The 22,513-nt window shown below is 39.5% G+C and overlaps 1 protein-coding gene across 1 annotated transcript in view; it reads left to right on the top strand.

Moving 5' to 3' along the window:
- The window catches only part of SYT1 (synaptotagmin 1), a 317,356-nt gene extending 310,267 nt beyond the window's left edge, over positions 1–7,089 (top strand). The window contains exons 9-10 of the mRNA XM_081958585.1: positions 2,466–2,599; positions 3,863–7,089. Of these exons, the coding sequence (XP_081814711.1) occupies positions 2,466–2,599; positions 3,863–4,069 (341 nt within the window). The 3' untranslated portion in view covers positions 4,070–7,089. The remainder of the gene's footprint in view (positions 1–2,465; positions 2,600–3,862) is intronic.
- The last annotated feature ends 15,424 nt before the right edge of the window (positions 7,090–22,513 follow it).

Genomic DNA, 22,513 nt, shown 5'->3' with positions numbered 1-22,513 from the left:
GGTGAAAGAGATGAAAATATGGGTTCAGAACTGGATGGGGACTGCAGTAGAATACCAAAGATTAAGCCCTTATACTAGGAACACCTTCTGAATTTGGAAACCTGTCCTGGCAATCTGCAAAGCTTATTTTGTATTTAGCTGAATGCAAAATTATGCCATTAAGATAGTACATAGTTGAGTCCTCAGCCCTAAGAATTTTTCATAACCAGGCAAAGCACCAAGAAAATTGTAAGGTAGAGCTTCTTATTAAACTACTTTTTCAGTATTTGTTCATTGTATTGCAAAGGTACTAATCTGCAGAGCAATCCTTTTTGTAATAAGATGGGAGATTCATGAGTATCAACCCCTCTCTCTACTTCTTCCCCTCAAAATACAAACAAATAAGAGCTGCATAATGTACTTCACTACAATATTTGAGCTATGTATATCAGCCCACAGGACTTGCACACCTTTATTAAAGATCAATATCTTCACATTCAATGTATAATCATTGTGTCCTAGCCTTGTCATTCACACTCAGTCTTTTTTTAGTATTCTGCCCATGTAACTATTCACAAAAATAGGTTTTTCTCTTTTTAAAGAAGAGAATGTAAAAACATATAGTACCTACAGTTTAGTTTTCACATTAAAAACTCTGTCACTCAAGCTTTTGTTTGAAGGAATACTTAATTCTCTCCTGATGCATCCACAGACTCTACATTTGATGCTTCTGATGCATAATTCATGTAACCGTGCTGCTGCCTACAAAATACTTTATTTTTCACTTGCCTGTCACATCAAGAAGTTTGTTCATTATTTGCTAAATTAAATCTTTCTTTCCCACAAAGCCACTTGCTATGAATATTGGAGACACCTTTTGTAAATGAGCAGTGGCGGTTCTGAGATCAAGATTACTGTATATATATATATATATATATATACACACCTCAGCTTTCATTTCAATTGAGACACAAGTCCTTTGTTTGCCTCTAAGTAATGAACTGACATCATTTGCCATTAAATGGCAGTAAAACAAAGCATGTCAGTTGAACTGCTTTTAAAAGCTTCTCTATTAGTCCTCCCTTGAGATAGTCTTGTAAAATCAGGAATGCACAATACTAATTGTGAATTTTTCAGCTTCTGCCAGCCTGCCATGTGTTGAATGTTAATTAGAGCAACTGAAGGAGCAATATTTTTCACTTAGCTCTTCTTCTCCTAAGGACAAGGCTATAATGAAAAGCCAAGTCCTTCTCATTACAATATAGCAGGGAGTGTCTCATCAGGCAGATCAGAAATACCAACCTTTAAAAGGGCCTATTAGCACTAACAGCCAATGGCTGCACTTGAGAAATTTCAATGACTTCAGACTCCATGTTTTAAATATATTTTCCTTATTAGCTGGATGTGTGGCTTGCATCTGTTACTGTTCAGGGATAGCCCAGTGCTTGAACAGGAGTTTGTTTCAAAAGCTATTTCATCCAAAGTCAGTGCGATAAAGAGGAAAAAAGAGGAAAAGAGGGCAAGGTTTGCAGTATTGCTAAACAACAGACAGCACAAGTGTACAATTTCCTGGCCACAGACATTACAAAATCAATGATTATAGTTATTTTAAATTTTTCTCCTACCCATCCAATTGACAATTGACATACTATGTTGCTATGTAGATTTAAACTATTTTTATCCTCTTCTTTGAATATGAATGCATTAATCAATTGGTCTCCATTTCTGATTTACTTAACCATCATAAAATTTGGATACCATTTACAATTTCTGTTTAAGCATTTAATATACTGTAGTGCCCTTTTCATAAAAATATTTGATTTCTGGATTAAGAAATAGGACAATAATGAAATATAGCTTACATTCCTAGAAAACCATTGACTGCCATTGGTTAATGCAAACCTACTAGTAATTTATTATTAGTTAATTGAAATTAAGGAGCTATTAGTAGTTGTATAGAAAAATTGTTTAGGTTGACTTTAAAAAAAAAACTTGGAAGTACAATTAGACCTCACTTAATAACTATTTATTCAGTGAGCATTTGAAGTTACATTGACATTGTTGAACAAATGGCACTGATGCCTGGTCCTTGAAGTTATTGTTGCAGCTCTCTGCATAATATGATCAAATGTTGACTGCTCAGCAATCTGCCTGCATTTACAACCATATGATGGTCTGCAACTTCCATTTGCAAGTTCCACTTGTAGTGGTCATGTAGTTTTTGGTACCCCAGATTTCCTATCCCAAACTCCATTAAGATAAAGAACAAATGAATCCTTTAAACCTGTCTGCCTAAATATATATATATTTTCCTGGCTTTTATGTTAGCTTCAGACCATACTAAGCCAAAAGAGCTAAATAGCCACGTATTAAACTGTGGTTTACATTTAAAAGTGTGTTTTCACTGCAACTCTTTTTCCCTTTCATTGTGCAGAGCAAAAACTGGATTATCAGTTTCTGAAAAACTTGTTTCTGTTATTGTTTAGATCCTTACGTGAAAATTCATCTGATGCAGAATGGGAAACGGTTGAAGAAGAAGAAGACAACAATTAAGAAGAACACTCTGAATCCTTATTACAATGAATCATTCAGCTTTGAAGTACCATTTGAGCAAATCCAGGTAATATCAAACTTGCAATTCCTTCTTCACCTTGAAATTCTGCTCCTCTTTACAGGTATATTCAGTAATACCTATGCAATAGTCCTGCATGGGGTGAAACAAGGAAGATTGCTACAAAAAGTAAAAAATGAACAATACAGTACTTAGGAACATCAATTCTTCAAACAGGCAGCAGATTATGAATATTTATTCAGCAATGGATGCTAAATAGAAAATTCAGTTGTGATTTTATTCCAGTAAATCAGGAAAAAATCAGTTTTGTTGTTTTCCATTCTTTCAGATGATTTGATCATTTTATCAAATCAAAATAATTTAAAGGCAGGGCAGTAATAGTTATAAAGTTTTTCTGCTCAACTGCATAACTAAAACCATACTTATAATAAGATACATAAGTAAATAATAGGTGTTGGCAATTCCAGAGAACTCAGCTTAGTTCTGTGCTTTTATTTCATTTCAAAAGCCCTCTGGAAGTGAACAGTTTTGTCTTCTGACAATAAAGAAAAAAAGAAATATGAGATAAAACCAGAAGACAAAAAAGGAAACACCAAAAAGCTTAGAAGGAGAAAACGTGGTCATCCGTCTTTGACTGTGGCCCTTCTATTGCTTCCTTAAATCCCAATCACTTTTGGCATATGGGCTCCTATAAATTACTCCCAAGCGAATGCAACTCTTGGCAGAAAAGCAGGGCTGTCCATCCCGATTTACAGGATCACAGCTTCACTTTCCAGTTTGATATATAAATGTAGTGATAAGGATCATCATCTGCTTCAGCACAATTTCACCAAGTCACTGAGGCTGAAGCATTGTTACAACAGACTGCAGAGAGATTCATCCATTCATATTGTATCTGTTGATTTAAACACAGAGTTTTGATGTAAAAATATGTGCCCAACCGTAAGACTTACATTTCTGGTACATAAATATTTTAGAAGAGTGATTTGACAGTGCAATCTCATTACTGAAGCATTGGCACCATCCCAGGCAAGATTATTGCAACTTTTTCAATATCCAGTTTAGAGAGAAATTAGAATAGAAGAAGAGGATCAGTTGTATACACTGAAAAACTGCCAATGATAAGCTTTTTGGAATGGAATTTATAGACAGGATTTATTCCTAGGAGGAAAAACCAAGGTAAACCAGATCTGAGCTTCCCATATATTGTTGCCCACTTACTTCATGAATTGTGACAACTCTGACAATCTCAGCAGCAAAATGTATGGATTGCATTTTTCAATCTTGCTTTGTTCTCTTCCCATTGTTTAGAAAGTGCAAGTTGTTGTGACTGTTTTGGACTATGACAAGATTGGCAAGAATGATGCCATTGGCAAAGTCTTTGTGGGCTACAACAGCACTGGTGCGGAGCTACGACATTGGTCAGACATGTTGGCCAACCCAAGGCGACCCATTGCACAGTGGCATACCTTACAGCAAGAGGAAGAAGTAGATGCCATGCTTGCCGTCAAGAAGTAGGAAGAAAGTGAAATGTGAAAAGAAGGCCTTTCTGCATTTGCCCATATAGTGCTCTTTAGCCAGTATCTGTAAATACCTCAGTAATATGGGTCCTTTTATTTCCAGCCATGCATCCCCAACACAGATCAGTGGTACTTCTACTCTTGTTTTAATTTGCACAACTTTAATGTAGAAACAGCCCTATAAGGCACTCCATCTCACCACTGCCCTCAGATCTACTCTTCTTTTAAGCAATATGTGTAGATAGAGCATGACAGAAATTATTTATTGTATCACACAGTTGTACATACCAGTATCTAAAAATTTATTTCTAGTCTGTTTATTTGTTTGTCGTAACGTTTCCTAATCTGTGTATATCTAGATGTTTTTAATAAGATGTTATATTTTAAACTATGTAAATTGACTGAGATATAGGAGAGCTGATAATTATATTATAGGGTAACTATTGTCTGCATTCCAGCAAAAATTCCAACTTGTAAGGCACTAGTAGTGTTACACTGACATCTTAAAGGACAACTTAAATCTGAGCTTTCAACTGAACCATTACAATATCAAGATATGCTCTTGAAGGAATGAATCCACTGGTAGACTTTTCTTGGGGGCAATTTTGCATGATCTGAGCAGGACTGACTTCTAGGAAGCATAGCAGAAACTGATAGATCACTTTTTTCCCTCTTTCTCTCTTGTATATATATGTGTGTGTGTGTGTGTGTGTGTGTGTGTGTAAACAAACTGAAATCATGGCTTTACACTTAGAAATGAAGGTACAGTTACATCAAGGGAGGGAGGTGGGAGCATGAAATATTACACATAGCAACATATAAACTATGTGTGGGAATCATTTCAGGGTTATGTAGCAGCCGCAGCCGCGGCCCTGCTACTACCCGTGGCAAACATATATACTTGAAGACAAGTAGCTCTCCTTTATCACCTTTATACGAATTTGCATACTGTGAATCCCATTTGTGCTCTCACATTCTCTAATTCTAATGAGTTTGCACATTAGACTTTGTAACAAAATATTTTATTATACTAAGCCAGATGAGAAGGAATGCAGAATATTTTTTAAAGCAAAACAAAAAGAATCACAGCCGTGTGTGTTTATTATACAAAAGTAGTTTCATGGTGACGAGACAGTATTGTACAATCCCATCAAAAGAGGACAAAAAATTAGCCATATTTCTGAATGCACTTCAAAGCAAGCCAAAAGATAACAACTAGTGACCTTTTATATACTATTTATACTAATAAGTTTTAATTTGTCCTTTAAAAAAAGTGAAACAAAACAAAGAACAAGTTCTAGCAAACTGAAGCAACCTCTTATGTACACTAGATGCTCGTTTCAGGAGGAGTTTTTAAATGTTTTCAATGTTACTATGTAGTAAATGGCACTATTATGAAGCTATTAGTCATTCCATAAGCGTCTTAAAAGACGGCTCTGTGTATCACTGTGACTGCCGTGTGTGCTTAGAAACTGTAGTTCTCTCAGTGGATAGCAATCAATTTATTCTGTAGTGATATTGTAAAAATACTGCCATTCCCTTCTACTGCACTGCCGAAGGATTGCATAGCAAAAGACGTTCTTATAGCTATGGACCAATTCAGAACTGAAGAGCTATGCACAGGACAAGGCATCATTTAGAACGGACTGACAACACAGCATTTTGTCAACACTGTGCAATATTCCCCATCTCTCCCCAGGTTCATGGTAGAGGCTGTCCTTCAGAAAAAGACCGATGGTCACTTTAGCTTATATTATTTCATTGTGTCGCATCGGGGCATTATTTTTGCAATTGGGCTCTCTTCCTTGGAGACCCCTTTCATTAATTTATTTAAATGCTGCATATTTATTTAAAAGATTGTAAATATATTTTAATATGTTGAAACACAGGTTCTATTTTCAGTAACAACCAAGCACCAAAAATAAAAATAAAAAACCCAAGGAGACTTCTCCCCCCTGCTCCTTCCCATTTTAAAAAAAAAAACTTTTAGTAGTAAATGTGGGATTTCCTCAGAAATAATTTCAAAATATAGAGTTTCCTTTTTTAAGAAAAAAAAAAGGCATCTCCGGTCATGTTTTTTAAATGACAGATCTTCTTTTTCTGAGCTCTAAGCTGGCAAGTTACTTAGGAAATGTAGAGAATTGAACTCACAAGCCATAAATGGATTGTGGCAATTTAATCCAGTTTCTCTTTAGCTTTCCACAAGGACCAACATTTATCATTCTGGTGCTCTTTCTACTGTCTACATCAGTGTTTTCAACCTAAGCAACTTTAAGATATATGAACTTCAATTCCCAGATTTCCCCAGCCAGCAAGCTTGCTGGCTGGGGAATTCTGGGAGTTGAAGTCCACACCATCTTAAAATTGCTGAGATTGAGAAACACCATTCTACATCAAAGAGGAAAAGGCAAAATTGAATCACATAAATTGAACAATATGTAAGAGGGTCCTTTTGTAATTGTATACAACCACCAAATCTCACCAAAGAGAGTGAGCCTAAGCACAGAGGGTTCAGTTCTGCTGTAACTTCTTTTAGTTGATCAGCATAATGGGAGAGAAATTTCAGGCTGAAGCTGCCAGAATTGATTCATTGTGTGAAGGTATTCTAAATTGATTCTCTTTTTACACTGCCAGAATGAATGTCACTACGGAATTGGTTTGTAATGTTCCATCATTTTCAGCAGAAAAATCTGCTATTTGACCAAGATGACATTTTCATCCTCAAAAGAAGCCACATGTACCTTCCTGACAAAGCTGTGTAAAGTATTAGAATCTGATGCTGTAGAAAGATCCTAGTTGCCTTTGTGTATATTTACTGCCTGCTTGAGTGTTTCTATGTGTGGGGGTTTTCTCTGTATCTTGTAGAAACATTTGGGGTGTTCTATCCTGCCATATTGCTCGTGACCCGCGAGCTGACAAGTTTAGCTGTATTTTACATTTAGTTTTGATGAAGGTGGTTTAACTTTTGTTTCACTTTTGTGTAGTGAATCCCACAGTAGAGTTTTTCAGGTGTTGTTATAAATAAAACGTACATACTACCCAATATCCAATAAAATGTTTTATTTCCTGTTGATGCCTCAAGTGTTCTCAGCATTATTTATTCATTTTATAAAAGCCTAAATTTATAAAACCACCCATTTCAAATAATGTGGTTCTGGATGACATGCAACAAAAAACAAACTAAAAATACCACTCATATCCAGTTCTTGGGGACTGCCTAGACAACTCTCTGCAGTTTTCTTGGCAATATTTTCCAGAAGTGACTTGACATTGCCCCCTTCCTAGGGCTAGGAGAAAGTGACTGGCCCAAGATCACCCAATTCGCTTTGTGCCTAAGATGGGACTAGAACTCACAGTCTCCTGGTTTCTAGCATGATGCTTTAAATACTGTACCAAACTCTGTCTCTTCACCTCACATTAAACCTAGGTGATATATAAATATACAAATAGAAAAATGACAACCAAATACAGAGCAACCAAATGATGGTTGGTTTCTGGCTTAATAAATTCTCACATCAAAAGAATTTGCTATTTAAAATCAGTTCTTCAGTAAGTGGAAGTAAGAGCTGTCCTTAATACTAAGTCATTGTTTCTGTGCATTCATATGGCTTTAAGCAGTGTCCAACTGTAAGAACTCTTCCAAGGGCCATGATAATGCCTATATCATCACAATTGAGAACTTAAGTGCATATGGGCACATATTTTTGCACAAATATTCCCTGGCTTTGAATGTATATTCAAACAGAAAAAGAGAAAAGACAGAAGTAAAGTGGATGGAATACTTATACTTGGTTGAAAAACATCAGAAGAAATTGAGTAGTACCTTTTCCAATTTACAAATCTGAACTCATGAAATATTATACCTTTTAATAAAATGTATTAGAAAAGGTGCTACCAGATTCCTGATGTTTTGCCTCACCATAGGCAAAAAAACATGGCTTTCCTTTTCGTTTTCTATTTGATTGTAAATTGCTTGAGCCATGGTGCCACAGTGGTTAGAATGCAGCGTTGCTGGCTAATTCAGCTCATTGCCAGGATCCTGTTCAATCCTGACCACTCAGGTTGACTCAGCTTTCCATCCTCCTGAAGTCGGTAAAATTGCTCCCAGATTGTTGGGAGCAATAGGCTGGCTCTACAAACTGAAGGCTGTAAAGCACTGTGAAGCAGTATGTAAGTCTTAATGCTATTGCAATTGCTACCGAAAGCAGACAAAGAATAATCCAGACATAAAATTAGTAACACATTCTAAAATATAAAATCAGCATTAAAATTATTCACTTCCATACCTAAAGAGAATCAAGGCATTATTATTTTTAAATCCAGGAAATAATTTTGTCCTAATTAAGACTATAAAACAAACTCTGGTTGGGGGGGGGAGTTGGAGGGAAACAAATGTACTGCTGACAGAGCTACCAAAGAAATAATTCCATTGCTAAAACTATTAAAGAATGACAATCCTTTTAACACATCAAAGTTAAGAAAAAAAGCAACAGAAGCTTATTGCAAGCAAAGGGGTAAGATTACTGAAGCATAGGTAGACAGACTGTAGTAGAGATTCTAATAAATTCACTGTCAGCCTTTAATTGAGCAGATCTTGATTAGACATTAATGTCTAAAGAGAATACAAAACTGCAGCCTAATGGTCATGACAAGATAAAGTGAAGTGCTAATTGATAAGCTAAAATTTAACAAGCACAAAATTAGATACTACCAGTAGAGAGATTAGCTGTGTTAGTTAATTGGAGCAAAAAATGTTTAACCTTTCATTGACGGAAGCCCTGTCTATCAGAATACCTAGATTATATTAAGTAATGTTCTAGCATTTTTCAAAGGTAGACTTAGACTGTAAATAGAGCAATTGTTAGTGGATTCAGAATAGGAAAAGTAGGCACGTTTTCTGCCATGTAGATCCTTGGCACAAACCTTCAGGTGGAAGATGAAACAGCTGAGTATTGAGCAGTATATATTGGCCTTGCCTTATGTGTTTTTGCATCTGGTCTATGCCATATTTGTTCTACTCAAATTTTGAAAAGTGTTTTGCAAGGCAATAGTATTCAGGCTCATTTGAATAGTAAGCAAGCTATCCATGCAACCTGTAAATCTACTTCATTAATGTTTCAACTTGCAGAGGGAATTATCAAGTGAACAATAATTTGTCCTAGACTTAATACAACCAGATGCAGGAACGGGAAAAGAGGGACAAGAGACTTACACATTTAGGCACACGTTACACAAAGGCACGCACACACACATGTGCACATATACACACAAACACAAACACACACAAAAGCATGTCACATTTAAATGTGTATATTTATAGTCCTGACAGGGAGAGAGGTCTCCAAATTGAATTTAATTATACTGTAGCCTTATATTGATAAATTGGAGAAGCTAGGCATTGCACAGAGTTCAGTGATCAAAGCTTTTTTTCCCTTTTGAATAAATACAATAAAGAGAAGTTCTGAATGTTAAACTATTGGAGCAAAGAATTAAAGAGGATTATTGCCTTCATGCTTTGCTTCTCCATTTTTAAGAATATCTGACTGATCATGACTGGAAAGGTTAATGTTGAATTAAAAATTTAACAGACTCGAGGATCTTTTTGGTCTTTTATGATATATCTGAATGTAATAGTCCACTCTGCTAGTGGTAGAGGCTTTGAAGGCTAAATATATTTCTGAAGAGGATCAATCAACTCATTGGTAGAAATGGTACATCAGATGTCTTCTTCAAAATTCTGTTCCAGAAGCATTTTTGAGCAGTGTCTTCTCACCATACAACAATGCAGCTATTTTAAATGTCATTTTGCAACTTCCCAATAATAACTCTGCACAGTTATGATTGTGGTTTAAATGATGCCGTCCTAAGCAGAATTTGGGGAAATGAGTTAATGAATAAATTATGCTTTCTAAATATTTTAACATGGCCTATTTTACCCCAAACTCAAGGCTATGCTATTGCTATTAATTTTTTCCACTCCTACATACTCTTTTTCTATCTTCAGTCTTGATTTCAGTTAATATATTCTAACTTCAATTCAGAAACTTCCCATCTCCATAGAAATGTACTGATAACATATACCTTGTTCTGGAGTTTTTCAAAATGTTTCAAGGATATATTTCAGACTTCAAATGATTTTTTTCATATATTGTTTGTAATCAAAATATTCCTTATTGCTATCAGTTAGGCTATCATAAGGAAACCAAGTTTTAAATAATTGCCATTTCTCTAAGCACAGAGAGAAGCAAAATTATCCATATTATTCAGTTCATTTAGCTCCTAATCAACTAGCAAAGAAATATTCTTCCTGACTGAGTTTACTTAGCAACTTTAAAACACCCAAATTTCTCAAATGCCTTTCATGTCAAGATTCACTCATCGTTTTTAATTTATGCAAAACAGGAAAAATAATCTTTATTTTCCAATACCTGCTGATTTGCTGGTTTATATTTGCAGTGGCATTCTTGTTTTAGGGAATCAGATCAGATTCCTAATTTTCAAAGGAAAATCCAAATTATGCCTTAGTGAGAGATGTTTATGACTTTATGTGCCATTTCAGTTACTTGTCAGTACAGCCTACCATTCTGTTTTAGTACAGCAAATCTCAACAGAAATTTCCCACAAGATGGCTAATTTATAAATTCAACATCTCACTGAAGTAAAAAATTATCTTTATTATGTTCAACATAAAGATTCTGGGGTTACCTTTATTCATCATGATTAGCCATGACATTTGGATGTTGAAGCTAAAGTTTGCAGAGGCTTTACTGTAAGTCAAGCAGGAGTTTCCACAAAACTAGACTTCTTCTTGACTGCAGGGATATCTACAAAAACCTCCATCAGATGTTTGGAGTACATGAAGAGGAGGAAGCTGCATTGGAGACAAGGCATAAAGGATCTAACAAGCATCCCCCGGTTAATGAGATTTGAGCAAGATCAAATTGATAATAACTTTATCACATTGATACAAATTATAGTGCCTGGTATTACAGAATTATTGGCAGCTGAATATGTGAGCCATGCTTCTAGGAAGCATCCCTTTTACAAAAAGGAGATGACGATAAAAGCTTTCTTTAAGCAGTTTCAGTCAATCTTCTGAAAGTGTTACAGTGACAAAATGATGCTAATGAGAGGTTGCAGTGACTGACCACTGGAGAGATTTGGAGACCAGACCATGGTGATAAGTATTAAGGGAGATAAAAAATGGGCATAGTTTGGAAACATATGTGTGTGTTTTTTTCACTGGAGATGGCAGGGGTGTTAAGTATATGAAAAAGTGCGAAGCCTTGAAAAGCAGCAATAGTGCTTAGAGTTAAGCAAAGCAACTCTATTGCTTGGCTTCATTGTCCCTTGACACACCTCCTGTTCCATCTCACAGAGCTCATATTACAGGTGAAAGCCCTGCAGAATCTTCCCCAGTGGGATTATGGAGGGAGCCTCCCAAACTTGGCTGTTCTCGCAGGGACAACAGGAAATGCCAGTGCAAGCCAAAGGTGTCCAATCTGTCAAGTTCTCTGGCATGTGGTGAAGGCTATTCTTGTTTCAGCAGCTAAGAAGCTCTGTACGTTTAGGCAACAAAAACGGAATGCACAGGTACAGTATAGGTGATACCTTGCTCAGTAGTAGCAACTGTGAAAGGGATCTTGGAGTCCTAGTGGACAACCATTTAAATATGAGCCAACAGTGTGCAGCAGCTGCCAAAAAAGCCAACACAGTTCTAGGCTGCATCAACAGAGGGATAGAATCAAGATCACGTGAAGTGTTAATACCACTTTATAATGCCTTGGTGAGGCCACACTTGGAATACTGCATTCAATTCTGGTCGCCACGATGTAGAAAAGATGTGGAGACTCTAGAAAGAGTGCAGAGAAGAGCAACAAAGATGATTAGGGGACTGGAGACTAAAACATATGAAGAACGGTTGCAGGAACTGGGTATGTTTAGCTTAAGAGAAAGAAGGACTAGGGGAGACATGATAGCAGTGTTCCAATATCTCAGGGGTTGCCACAAAGAAGAGGGAGTCAAACTGTTCTCCAAGGCACCTGAGGGTAGAACAAGAAGCAAACAAGAAGAAACTAATCAAGGAGAGAAGCAACTTAGAACTGAGGAGAAATTTCCTGACAGTTAGAACAATTAATCAGTGGAACAGCTTGCCTCCAGAAGTTGTGAATGCCCCAACATTGGAAGTCTTTAAGAAGATGTTGGATAGCTATTTGTCTGAAATGGTATAGGGTTTCCTGCCTAGGCAGGGGGTTGGACTAGAAGACCTCCAAGGTCCCTTCCAACTCTACTATTGTATTGTATTGTATTGTATTGTATTGTATTGTATTGTATTGTATTGTATTGTATTGAGACACACAATGCAATTGCCCACAGTGCATACTGAAGATTCCAGCCTTACGGTGAAGGCCTTCCTCTTGGGAACCTTTGATGAAGTCTTCAAGCAATCCACAGACTACTGAGCCTGGAAGTACTTAAACCAGGGGTGTTCAAACTTGGCAACTTTAAGACTTGTGGACCTCAACTCCCAGAATTCTGGGAGTTGAAGTCCACAACTCTTAAAGTTGCCAAGTTTGGACACCCCTGACTTAAACCAATGCTGGGGTGTGGGGGATGGGTGTGGAGAGACAGAAAATTTTTCCGCAGCACCATCCCACAACAATTTAGGAAGCAAATAAATCCCTTTCAATGCCCAAATTACTTTGTTGAAGCAAATCAATGTCTCCTTAAAAAGTTTTAGGAGAAAATCATTTCACTTTTCCATCGCTTTCTTTTGATCAGGCTTCTTTGACAAATTATTTATTAAGAATGAATGAGTATCTCGCTTGGAAGAGATTTTTTTTCAAGATGAAAAAGTTACCGTTTCCTCAGCCCAAAACAACACTGTTGAAATAAGAATTACATAGACAACATTGACCCAATTCCTGGAAAAATTGTTCTGGCAAATGCTTCCTCTCTCAGTTTCATCAGTGGATAACATGGCACATCCATTTAAAATGTTAGGGCATTCACTTTCTGATTGTTCTCTGTCCAACTAATATTTTTGTGATCCACCCAAAAGCAATAAACTGTACACAATAGCAGGTATAACCCAAGCCTTCCCAGAATGAATAGGTTTGTACATATATCTGTGTCAGTTGTATGCTTTGGAGAACTAAAAATTCAATCACTTACTTAAATATATTTACTTTCTCATTGAAGCCAGGAACAAAATTGAAAAACATATTGGGTGAATTGTATGGAGAAAGTTGAAAAAATATGCTGTACATTTATATCTTAACTAACAAAATGTTACCTAATAAGGGTGATTAATTAGTGCATTAAATGGAAAACAGTTTTTAAAATACAATTCATTTATTTTGAAAATAAATATCTGGATAGCTGTGGACTCAGAGGTTTAGCTATAATCAAAATGTGACTCAGAAATAAGTACTTCTTTCTGCACAGCTTATTCATCCTGACTTAATGTTTGCAAGCTGTACCTGGAATGTCATAAAGTAATACTGATTAGATGTTCCTCTTTCCTAGTAAGCCAAAAAGTAAGTCTTGGACTGATTCAGAATATATCGCCACCTTCGTTTTTTTTTCGTTCTTTTTTTTCTTTTTTTGTCACACAGTTCCATTTGTCTGCAGCTCCACTTAGTGGAAAAAAACAGAATCCAAGAAAAGATCCAGGTATTGCTACCTGTAAGGTCATATCAAGAAAATAAATATACTGAAAATGCATAAAAAGTACCTCTTTTCACCAGGGTGAAGTTTGAAAACCATGAAAACATAATTGGGCTTATACAGTATATTTGCTTATATAAACATTATTAAAAGTGTTGACCAGTTCAAAAATGAAGGAAGAAGTCAAATTTATGTTTATTTTATTTAGAGTTGTCAGTTAACATAAAGAGCCAAAAGAAATGTGTAAATTAGTCCCCATATTTAACATGCCAGGTGGCCCAGTTGGATGCAAGGGATTTATGTTTCTTTTCTTCAGTTAAGAGACCAGAAATGTGTTTTCTACCCTTCTAAATAAAGAAAGATGCTATCGCAGAACCTGCTAAAAGTGTCAATTTGTACCTGCCAAGTGAAAAAATATAATATTCCTTTTTAAGTGCTCCATTTACTTGTAAACAAATTTTATTTTTCTCTGTGGCCAACATCGTCCATCTGCAGAATTAAAGAGAGATCTGGAGAGGAAAATTTCTTCCGTAGTAGAACCATAGTCATCAATTGCTTTGTGGTAAGAATCTCAGAGCAAATAAACACTTAGCTGGCAATCATCTTAAGCATCTGAACTGTTATGTTTGAGTTGTTATATTTAACATGGTTTGTTGTGCTTTATTTGCGCAACTTCGTGTTGTTATAAGTTGCCTTGGAAATGTTTATAGTCTGAAAGATGGATAAAAACAAACAAGCATATATAATTATACATTTCTCCCACAAAAAGCAGGATTAGGTACGATATGATAACAGTGTTCCAATATCTAGAGGCTGCCACAAAGAAGAGAAAGTCAACCTATTTTCCAAAGCACCTGCAGGCAGGACAAGAAGCAATGGATGGAAACTAATCAAGGAGAGAAGCAACTTAGAACTAAGGAGAAATTTCCTGACAGTTAGAACAATTAATCAGTGGAACAACTTGCCACCAGAAGTTGTGAATGCTCCAACACTAGACATTTTTAAGAAGAAATTGGACAGCTTTTTGTCTGGAATGATATAGAAGTTATACCATTTATAGGTGTTGGACTAGAAGACCTCCAATATCCCTTCCAACTCTGTTATTCTGTTATTTAGGAGTCAGACATCTTCTGGCTACCTACATTTTATTAAATTCCAAGGAAAGTGTCCAAATGATTTCCCACAAGGCTGTTCTGGGTGTTCCAAACATAGCCAGAAAAATAATCTATAACTGTGCAAGAACAGCATTTGGTTGTTACAATTGTCATTTGGTTGTTACAATTAAGCTCACAAATGCCACCCAAATGCATTCTAAAGGGATTCTAGAACTGCACCAAAATAAAATGTAAAAAACAGAAAGGGAAGTAATTTTCTGTCATTTGAAAGATGTGACTCAGTCCAGTACTAGTTGTAGAGCTATGCAGACTTAAAGTGATCATAGTGGGACTCCAGGCAAAAGGAGGAAAGAAGATGACTGTTCAGATCTTCTCTTCACTTTTTATTTAAAGAAACAGCCAAGCAATAAAGCAATAAAGGAGGACCGGAAAGGAAGAGACGTAAACATTAGTGTGAAGTAAGAAAATATGGGGACGTCAGCCTGGATGGGTTAATCCCTGAGCTCTAGGCACTTGGACTTTATGGCAAGGAAAAGCTTTAAGAGATGAAGCCTGATGTCTGGAATGATTTTTACAATGCATTCGAGAACAATACAGAAGTCCACTGGGCTTTCTGGCGCTCTGAAGGGACAGCAGAAAAATACGGAGCACTAGCAAGTATCAGGCAGCTGAGAGTAACCTTCTAAAGAGCAGGGCAATAAAAACCGTTAACAGCCACAAAGGATCATAAACCAATGGTTAGGCACTCTGACAGTCTCAGCCTCAAGGGAGGAACATCAGAAATGAGTTTCTAGGAGAAAGTAAAGAAGAACAAGTGAAGTGTCAACTTTTATTTGGTTTTCTTTACCTGAGTCCATCAGCAACAGCCTACCAGCCCCAACTAAACGATAATCAACAGTATCTCTTGTTTTGTAAAAGGGAGTCATACATAAAAGTTTAGCACAATGAATATTGTACAAACCATACTCTGCAAACACTGCCTTCAAGCCTGCCTTGAAAATTTACCAATTATTCTGGTTCTGAACTCTAGCTCTGCTCTGGGACTGGAAACAGATTGCAGGAGCTCAACTGCAAAAACTACATGTAACAACATACCTGTGTTTTTGCACTATTCAAAATCTAATTTAAGGACAAAACTGGAGCCTAGTAAAACTTTTGACAAAGAAGTAGTTATTACAAAGTTAGAAACATAAAATTGAAAGAAGCCAAATCCAATGTCATGCTTGTACCAGAATTTAAATCCAAGCATCCCTGTCAGGTGGCTGTCTGGCCTCCACTAGTACAAATACTTCCATGTCAGAAGCATCAAAATGCTTCCATGGTGAAAGAATTTACTGTTGCTCACTGGAGTGGTACCTGTTAGATTGGGTAATGGAAAGGCACACACAGGCTAACGGTAACAACAGCCCTTTATTAACTCAGTAGCAACTATGTACAATCCAGCAAAGGTTGAGTCTGACAACAGCCCTTTTATAGGGAGCTGTCAGACCCTTTGACCAATGAGATTAAACCTTTGTTCCCGCCGGGCTTTTTGGTAGCTCTGCCTGACCTGCGCAGTTCAGTCGGAGGGTGTTCTTTGGACAGATCAGGTGGACCTGTTTGCTCCGCAGCTCCGCTTGTTGGAAGCTCCTGGAACCTTTCACAGACCGCGACTGGAGCTTCTAGAGCCAGTTTGCTCGGAGCTCACTGCGGGCTTGCAACACAACCAGATAAGTTCCCCAGTACCCTCAGGCTTGAGTTACCTGTGGACGGAGTGAGTTCTTGCTCCATTTGGGTAGGGCTTTGGTTACCTCATGCAGGAGTTACCTCTGGTTGCCTAAGAGTGGAGTTGGAGAGGTGGTCACGGAGTTGGTCAACGTGCCTTCTCCAATTCCGACCGTCCTCGAGCTCTAGAAGGTAAGAGTGAGGGCCGGTGATGCCTATCACTGTGGCAGGAATCCACAAAGTTCCCCCGGCATAGTTGTGGGTGTATACCGAATCCGCTCCACTAAATATCCGAACCTTGCTTGTGGAGTCAGGGGGTGATGCAGCAGAATAGTTTGGGTGTAGCTGGTCTAAGTGGGACCTTAGCCGGTGACCCATGAGAAGCTCGGAGGGGCTCCCCCTGTAATGGCACTGGGTGTGATGTGCTGAATTAGCAAATAGTGGTCAACCCATGTTTGCCAATCTCCCGGGCCCATCCTCGATAGGGCCTCTTTTGCAGATCTCACCATTCTCTCCGCCTGACTATTGGAGGCCGGATGGAATGGTGCGACCAGGGCATGTCTGATTCCCTGTGCTGCTAAGAAGGTCTCGAATTGCAAGGCCATGAATTGGGGCCTGTTGTCACAGACCAGGAGAAACGTCTCCGTAGCACCTTGATGACCGCTTCTGCCGTAGTGGAGCTCATCAGGACTACCTCTAACCATTTCGAGTAGGCGTCCACAACTACGAGAAATGTCTGGCAGTGAACTGGGCCAGCAAGGTAAATGTGCACCCTAGACCACGGTGCTTGAGGTCGCTCCCACTCCTTAGCGGGTGCCTCTGGGGGAGCTGGTCTGGACTCCTGGCGCAGTGTGCAGGTAGCCACCCATTCTTCGATCTCCCTGCCCATGTTAGGCCACCACACGTAACTCCTGGCCAAAGACTTCATCCTGATAATTCCAGGATGCCCTACGGGTAAAGCCTCTAATACTGCAATGCGAAGTTTGGGTGGAACAACGACCCGGTCCCCCCACAGTAAACAGCCATTAACAACAGACAATTCGTTGGGCTTACAATGGTACATTTTGAAATCAGACCCAACAGGCCCCTTGGGCCACCCCCTTCACACCCAGTTCAAAATTTATTTGATGGTGGAGTCTTTTGCAGAGTGGCAGGCAACGTCACTAGACAAGATAGGACCAGTCTCTAAGCCGTCAATGAGAAGAACTGGCATCTCGGGGGTAGGGTCAGCAAGAAGTTCTGGTAGTTGGCAGCGGCTCAGCGCATCGGTGTGCCCCAAAGTAGAGCCTGGTCGGTGGACGACGCGGTATGAGTAGGCAACTAAGAAAATGGTCCATCTGGTCATCTGCGGTGATAATGACACAGGAGTAGGTCAGTCCCCAGCCAGCAAGCCCAGTAGCAGTTTATGGTCCATAATTAGTTTGAAATCATGGCCGTATATGTACTCATAGAACCCACTGTATTTCTTGAATTGCACCTGGAAGGTGCCTTTGCCCATGATGGGGACTCAGTTCCCCTGGTAATCATGAAGGCGGATGTCTGGGGCACGTAGATGCTGCTTCTTCAGGCTAGGGATGGCCCGCTTGAGCGTGGACCATGACATGATGGTCAGTGATGACCCCGTGTCGATCTCCATCTCACATGGACAGCCCTCGATGAGGACTGTGACCTTCAGCTTTTTTGGCCACCTAGTGTGGACTTGGCCGATTGAGGTATGGTAGGTGACTCTGGTATCACCCTCTGAGCGCCATGGTGGCTTCTGCCATGTCCCTTGTCTGGGCCTCTGTTGGCGGTTTGGTGCACTTCTAGGCTGCCAGGCAGTGGCAGGGAATTCGCTCCGGCACACCTTGGCGATATGCCCCTTTTGCTCTCAGCGCTGGCAGGTTGTGTTGTGGAAATGGCAAGCTGATCTGGCATGGTCTCCTCCGCAGCTAGCGCAAGACGGGAGATGTGGTTTGAATTTGCGTGCCGGCTGGGCGCGGCTACTGTGCATGCGGCAGCTGTCATCCTCTGCTGGGGGTTGGATTGATTCCTTCGCTGCCAGGTCGTCGTGAGGTGCTCACTTCTGCAAACTTTGGTGATGTGCCCCTTTCGCTCGCAGTGCTGGCAGATAGCGTCGCAGAAATGGCAAGCCAATCGGGCAAGGCGGGAAACGCTGTTCAAATTTGAGCGCCGGCTTGGTGCGGCTACTGCGCATGCGGCAGCTGTTATCTTCTTCGCCTTCTGAGCTTTGAGCCTCTGCAGCCTCGCGATGAATGCATGTGTTCTTTTGCGCATCTTGTGGAGTGCTTTGGTGCTGCAGGGTTTCTGTTGAGTTGACGGCTGATTCTGATGCCCTGGCTTCATCCAAGGCAATTTGTAGAGTGAGGTTAGGTTTGGCGAGTAACCTCCTCTGTAAATTAATGTCCCGCACACCGCATATGATGCGGTCAAGAATAAGCTTGTCAAGCTTATTCTCGCAGTACGCTGCAGCCTTTCATAGCGCCGCAATGTACTCGTTGATTGATTCGCCTTCCTTCTGGTTGCGAATATTAAATTCATGCCAGCAGACGTGCTTAGATGGCTTGGGAGCGTAGTGAGTCCTCAGCGTCTGCTGGAGCACGGACCAAGCGATCAATTATAGCGGCGTTGGTTCTGACAGGTCTTTGGCAGTTTTGAACACTTCCCGTCCACAGTAACCAAGGAACATGTTCTTCTTGCGGCCTTCAGAAAGGCCCATGAGGTCGTTGGCTTCGAGGAAGCAGTCTAACCTCAGCATATACATGTCCCAGTGCTCGGTGACTGGGTCATACAGAGTCGGTGGGGTATGCATGGCCATTTTGTGTTCTGAGGGCGTTTTGAGTTTGCCACTCAAAAATGGCTGCTCAAAGCCGCGCTGAGCTCCAGGCTGGATTTACTTGCTGGATTGCTACGCTCTTTTTGGTTCACCTAGTTGCCTTCCAATCCCACCCTCGTCACCAGTGTTAGATTGGGTAATGGAAAGGCACACAAAGGCTCAGTAGCAACTATGTACAATCCAGCGAAGGTTGAGTCTGACAGCAGCCCTTTTATAGGGAGCTATGAGACCCTTCAACCAATGAGATTAAACCTCTGTTCCCACCGGAACAGAGGACCTTGATGGAAACCATTGTAGCTGAAGCTAGTATCTAAGAGTACCCATTTATCTACTTGAAGTCACTCACTTTCAAACTACTTGGTTGGTGGAAGTGGGACCATGTCACAGGAGCTCACCCTGCCCCACAGCAGTAGCAAGAGGTCTGCAATTAAACATCTCCATTGAAGGAAATCCACTACAATCCTTCTCTGAGCAATGGGTTCCACTGTCAAACTGCTGGTATTGTTTTCATAACCTGAATTCAGAATTTGGCTTCCTGAAACTTGAATCCATTGTTTCATTTCCTGCAGCCTGCAATAATGGGAGAAAAAATCCTGACTTTTTCTTAAGGGGCATAGGTATATTTTAAAGGCTAATATATCCTCCCTAATCTTTGACACTAAATATTCCCAATCCCTTCACTCTCTCTTCATAGAATTACTTTCTAGTCCCCCTCAAAATCCTTGTTGTCCTGCTCTGAACTGCTCTGCTGTTTTAAATCTATCCTAATATGCTGCCTAAAATTTGTGCACAATTGAAAGGGGGCATTAAAGCACAGCAAGTTCTCTGATCTGAGATGTGAATTATTCATATTCATATGGTTCATATTCAATTTGGAATGGACTATCTTTGGAATGGTAGTCCTAGAGCCGGAAACGACTAGCACACATATGCAGGAGAACCTTTACTTTTGCCTTCCAATGTTTTGGTTTCAAGTATGAATATCAAAATATATTCTGCAGTACCATCATTTATTTAGTTGGATTGATGAACAAGGGTAAATACTTTCAGAAAACAATACTGTTCCTGCTCTTTCCTTTCTATATTTCTGCTCCTTTGAAAAAACCTATATCACTCAACTGCTCTATTCTAATCATGGGAAATCTCCCACCAGGGTCTAAATTACTTATTTAACCATATTCACCTTCCCATACTCACATTTTAAACCAATTTCGCTTGTTTCTTATCAGTGGTGGGTTCCTACTGGTTCGGACCGGTTCGCCTGAACCAGTAGTGGTTTGGCGGCCTGGATGGCTAGAACCGGCAGCAACCCAGGCCTGCCACGCCCCTGAACCAGTTCTCCGGGTGACGCCTATGGCACTGACATCTTGCTTTTCAGTTCCTGGCATGCGCAGAGCAATTTTAATTGCACTGCACATGCACACCCACGAGCAAACCAGCAATAGTGCCTGCCGGAACCAACCCCTGTTTCTCATGCCCTGAGCATTAGTGTATAGAGCAGTCTTTCTTAACTTTGGCAACTTGAAGATGTGTGGATTTCAACTGCCAGAATTCCCCAGTCAGCAAGGGCTTGGCTTCCTGGCTAGGGAATTCTGGGAGTTGAAGTCCAACATCTTCAAGTTGCCAAACGTAAGAAGCACTTGTATAGACAACAAAGTCTAGTATGCATTCTTTGAGTGAGTGTTCTTCCTGATTGGTCAGTGTTGTTTAATTAAACAAATGCCCACTTCCTTTTTCAAGAAACAAATTTTCCGTATGGCCATTCAGTTTAATTGTCTTAGCCCTCCCCCCCACCCCAAAGATTCAGTTTAAAGCTCCTATTTAAGCTAAACATTTGGCCAAATCCATTTTAAGTACAACCTATTTCATTTCAGCAGATCAACATCCAAATAACTCTTATGGGTTAGGGTTAGGGTTAGGCCAGTCACTTTCTTGCAGTGTATTTATTTTCCTTTGTGGTCCTTTTTCATATTGAGGATAGATGGTGTTGCATGAGCCCAAGCTATTGGGGTCTTGGGCTTCCTTGCTAGATCTTCAAATAATTACAATATGTTATACATGTTAACCCCATCGCCTACTGTATGTCTACAGTAGAGAATAACTGACATTGGTCTCAATGTGTTTTGGAAGTTGATCTGTCACATTCATTGTCTCCTGCTCCTTGACAGGCAGTAACAAACTTCCCAAGAAGGTAAATCTGACTGGCACACATTTGTTTAATTATCTATACTAGTGAATCAACAACTAAAGATACATCTCTGTCTTCTTCCAATCTCCTTGACATTTAGGTATCCACAGTTTTATCTCTCTTTTTATCCCTGAATACCCAAAGCCTGTTTTTTCTTTCCATTTTTTTTAGTGTAATTAGCACAGCCACTAATTTCCTGGACTTGTTACCTGGTGGGTTTTTTGGGGGGGATAATTTATTATTATTATTGAATAATTACTTTGTCAGGTTTTATTGGGGTGCTGCTTAAATTTGATTTCATAAATCTCCATCTTTTGTCGCCATCTGAAATATGGTCACTTGCTGTTCCTTTGCTTTAATCATTTCAAGCTTGTCCTTACTGGAAATATACATCAGGTTCTTTTCAGAAACAGAAATGTGCCACAAGGATTGGAGGTTATGACTGTGGATCACTTTCACATTCTTTCCTAAGGTTTCACAGTAGATCCTGTTGGAGGTGTGATTCTAATAGCAGTTACTCTTGAGCACCTGATGACCTACCGACCACTAGGGGACAGTACAGGACAGATACAGAGTTAAGTATTTCTCATGGTTTCCTCTTGTGTATATCACTTTCCCTGCTCTTCTTCTAATTTAAAAGATTGCTAATTGGGATCCCTTATTTCTGCCTATATTCACAGCAGTGGTGGGTTTCCATTTTTTTTTACTACCGGTTTGCCTGTGTGTGCACTCACATGCGCAGAAGCATCTGGGCGGGTGCACGGAGCCTCCCATCGCCGCCACTACCGGTTCGCCTGATCCAGGCTGAACAAGCAGAAACCCACATCTGATTCACAGGCACACACTCACATAGCACATGCTCTGGGATTCTTTCCCATAATATGCAATTAGGCTTTGCCCATTGCTAGATAGCATTTCTTGTAAACACAT

Source organism: Natrix helvetica (genome assembly GCF_964273705.1).
Source record: "Natrix helvetica genome assembly, chromosome: 6".
NCBI lineage: Eukaryota > Metazoa > Chordata > Lepidosauria > Squamata > Natricidae > Natrix > Natrix helvetica.
This window is presented reverse-complemented; position numbering and strand designations above follow the sequence as displayed.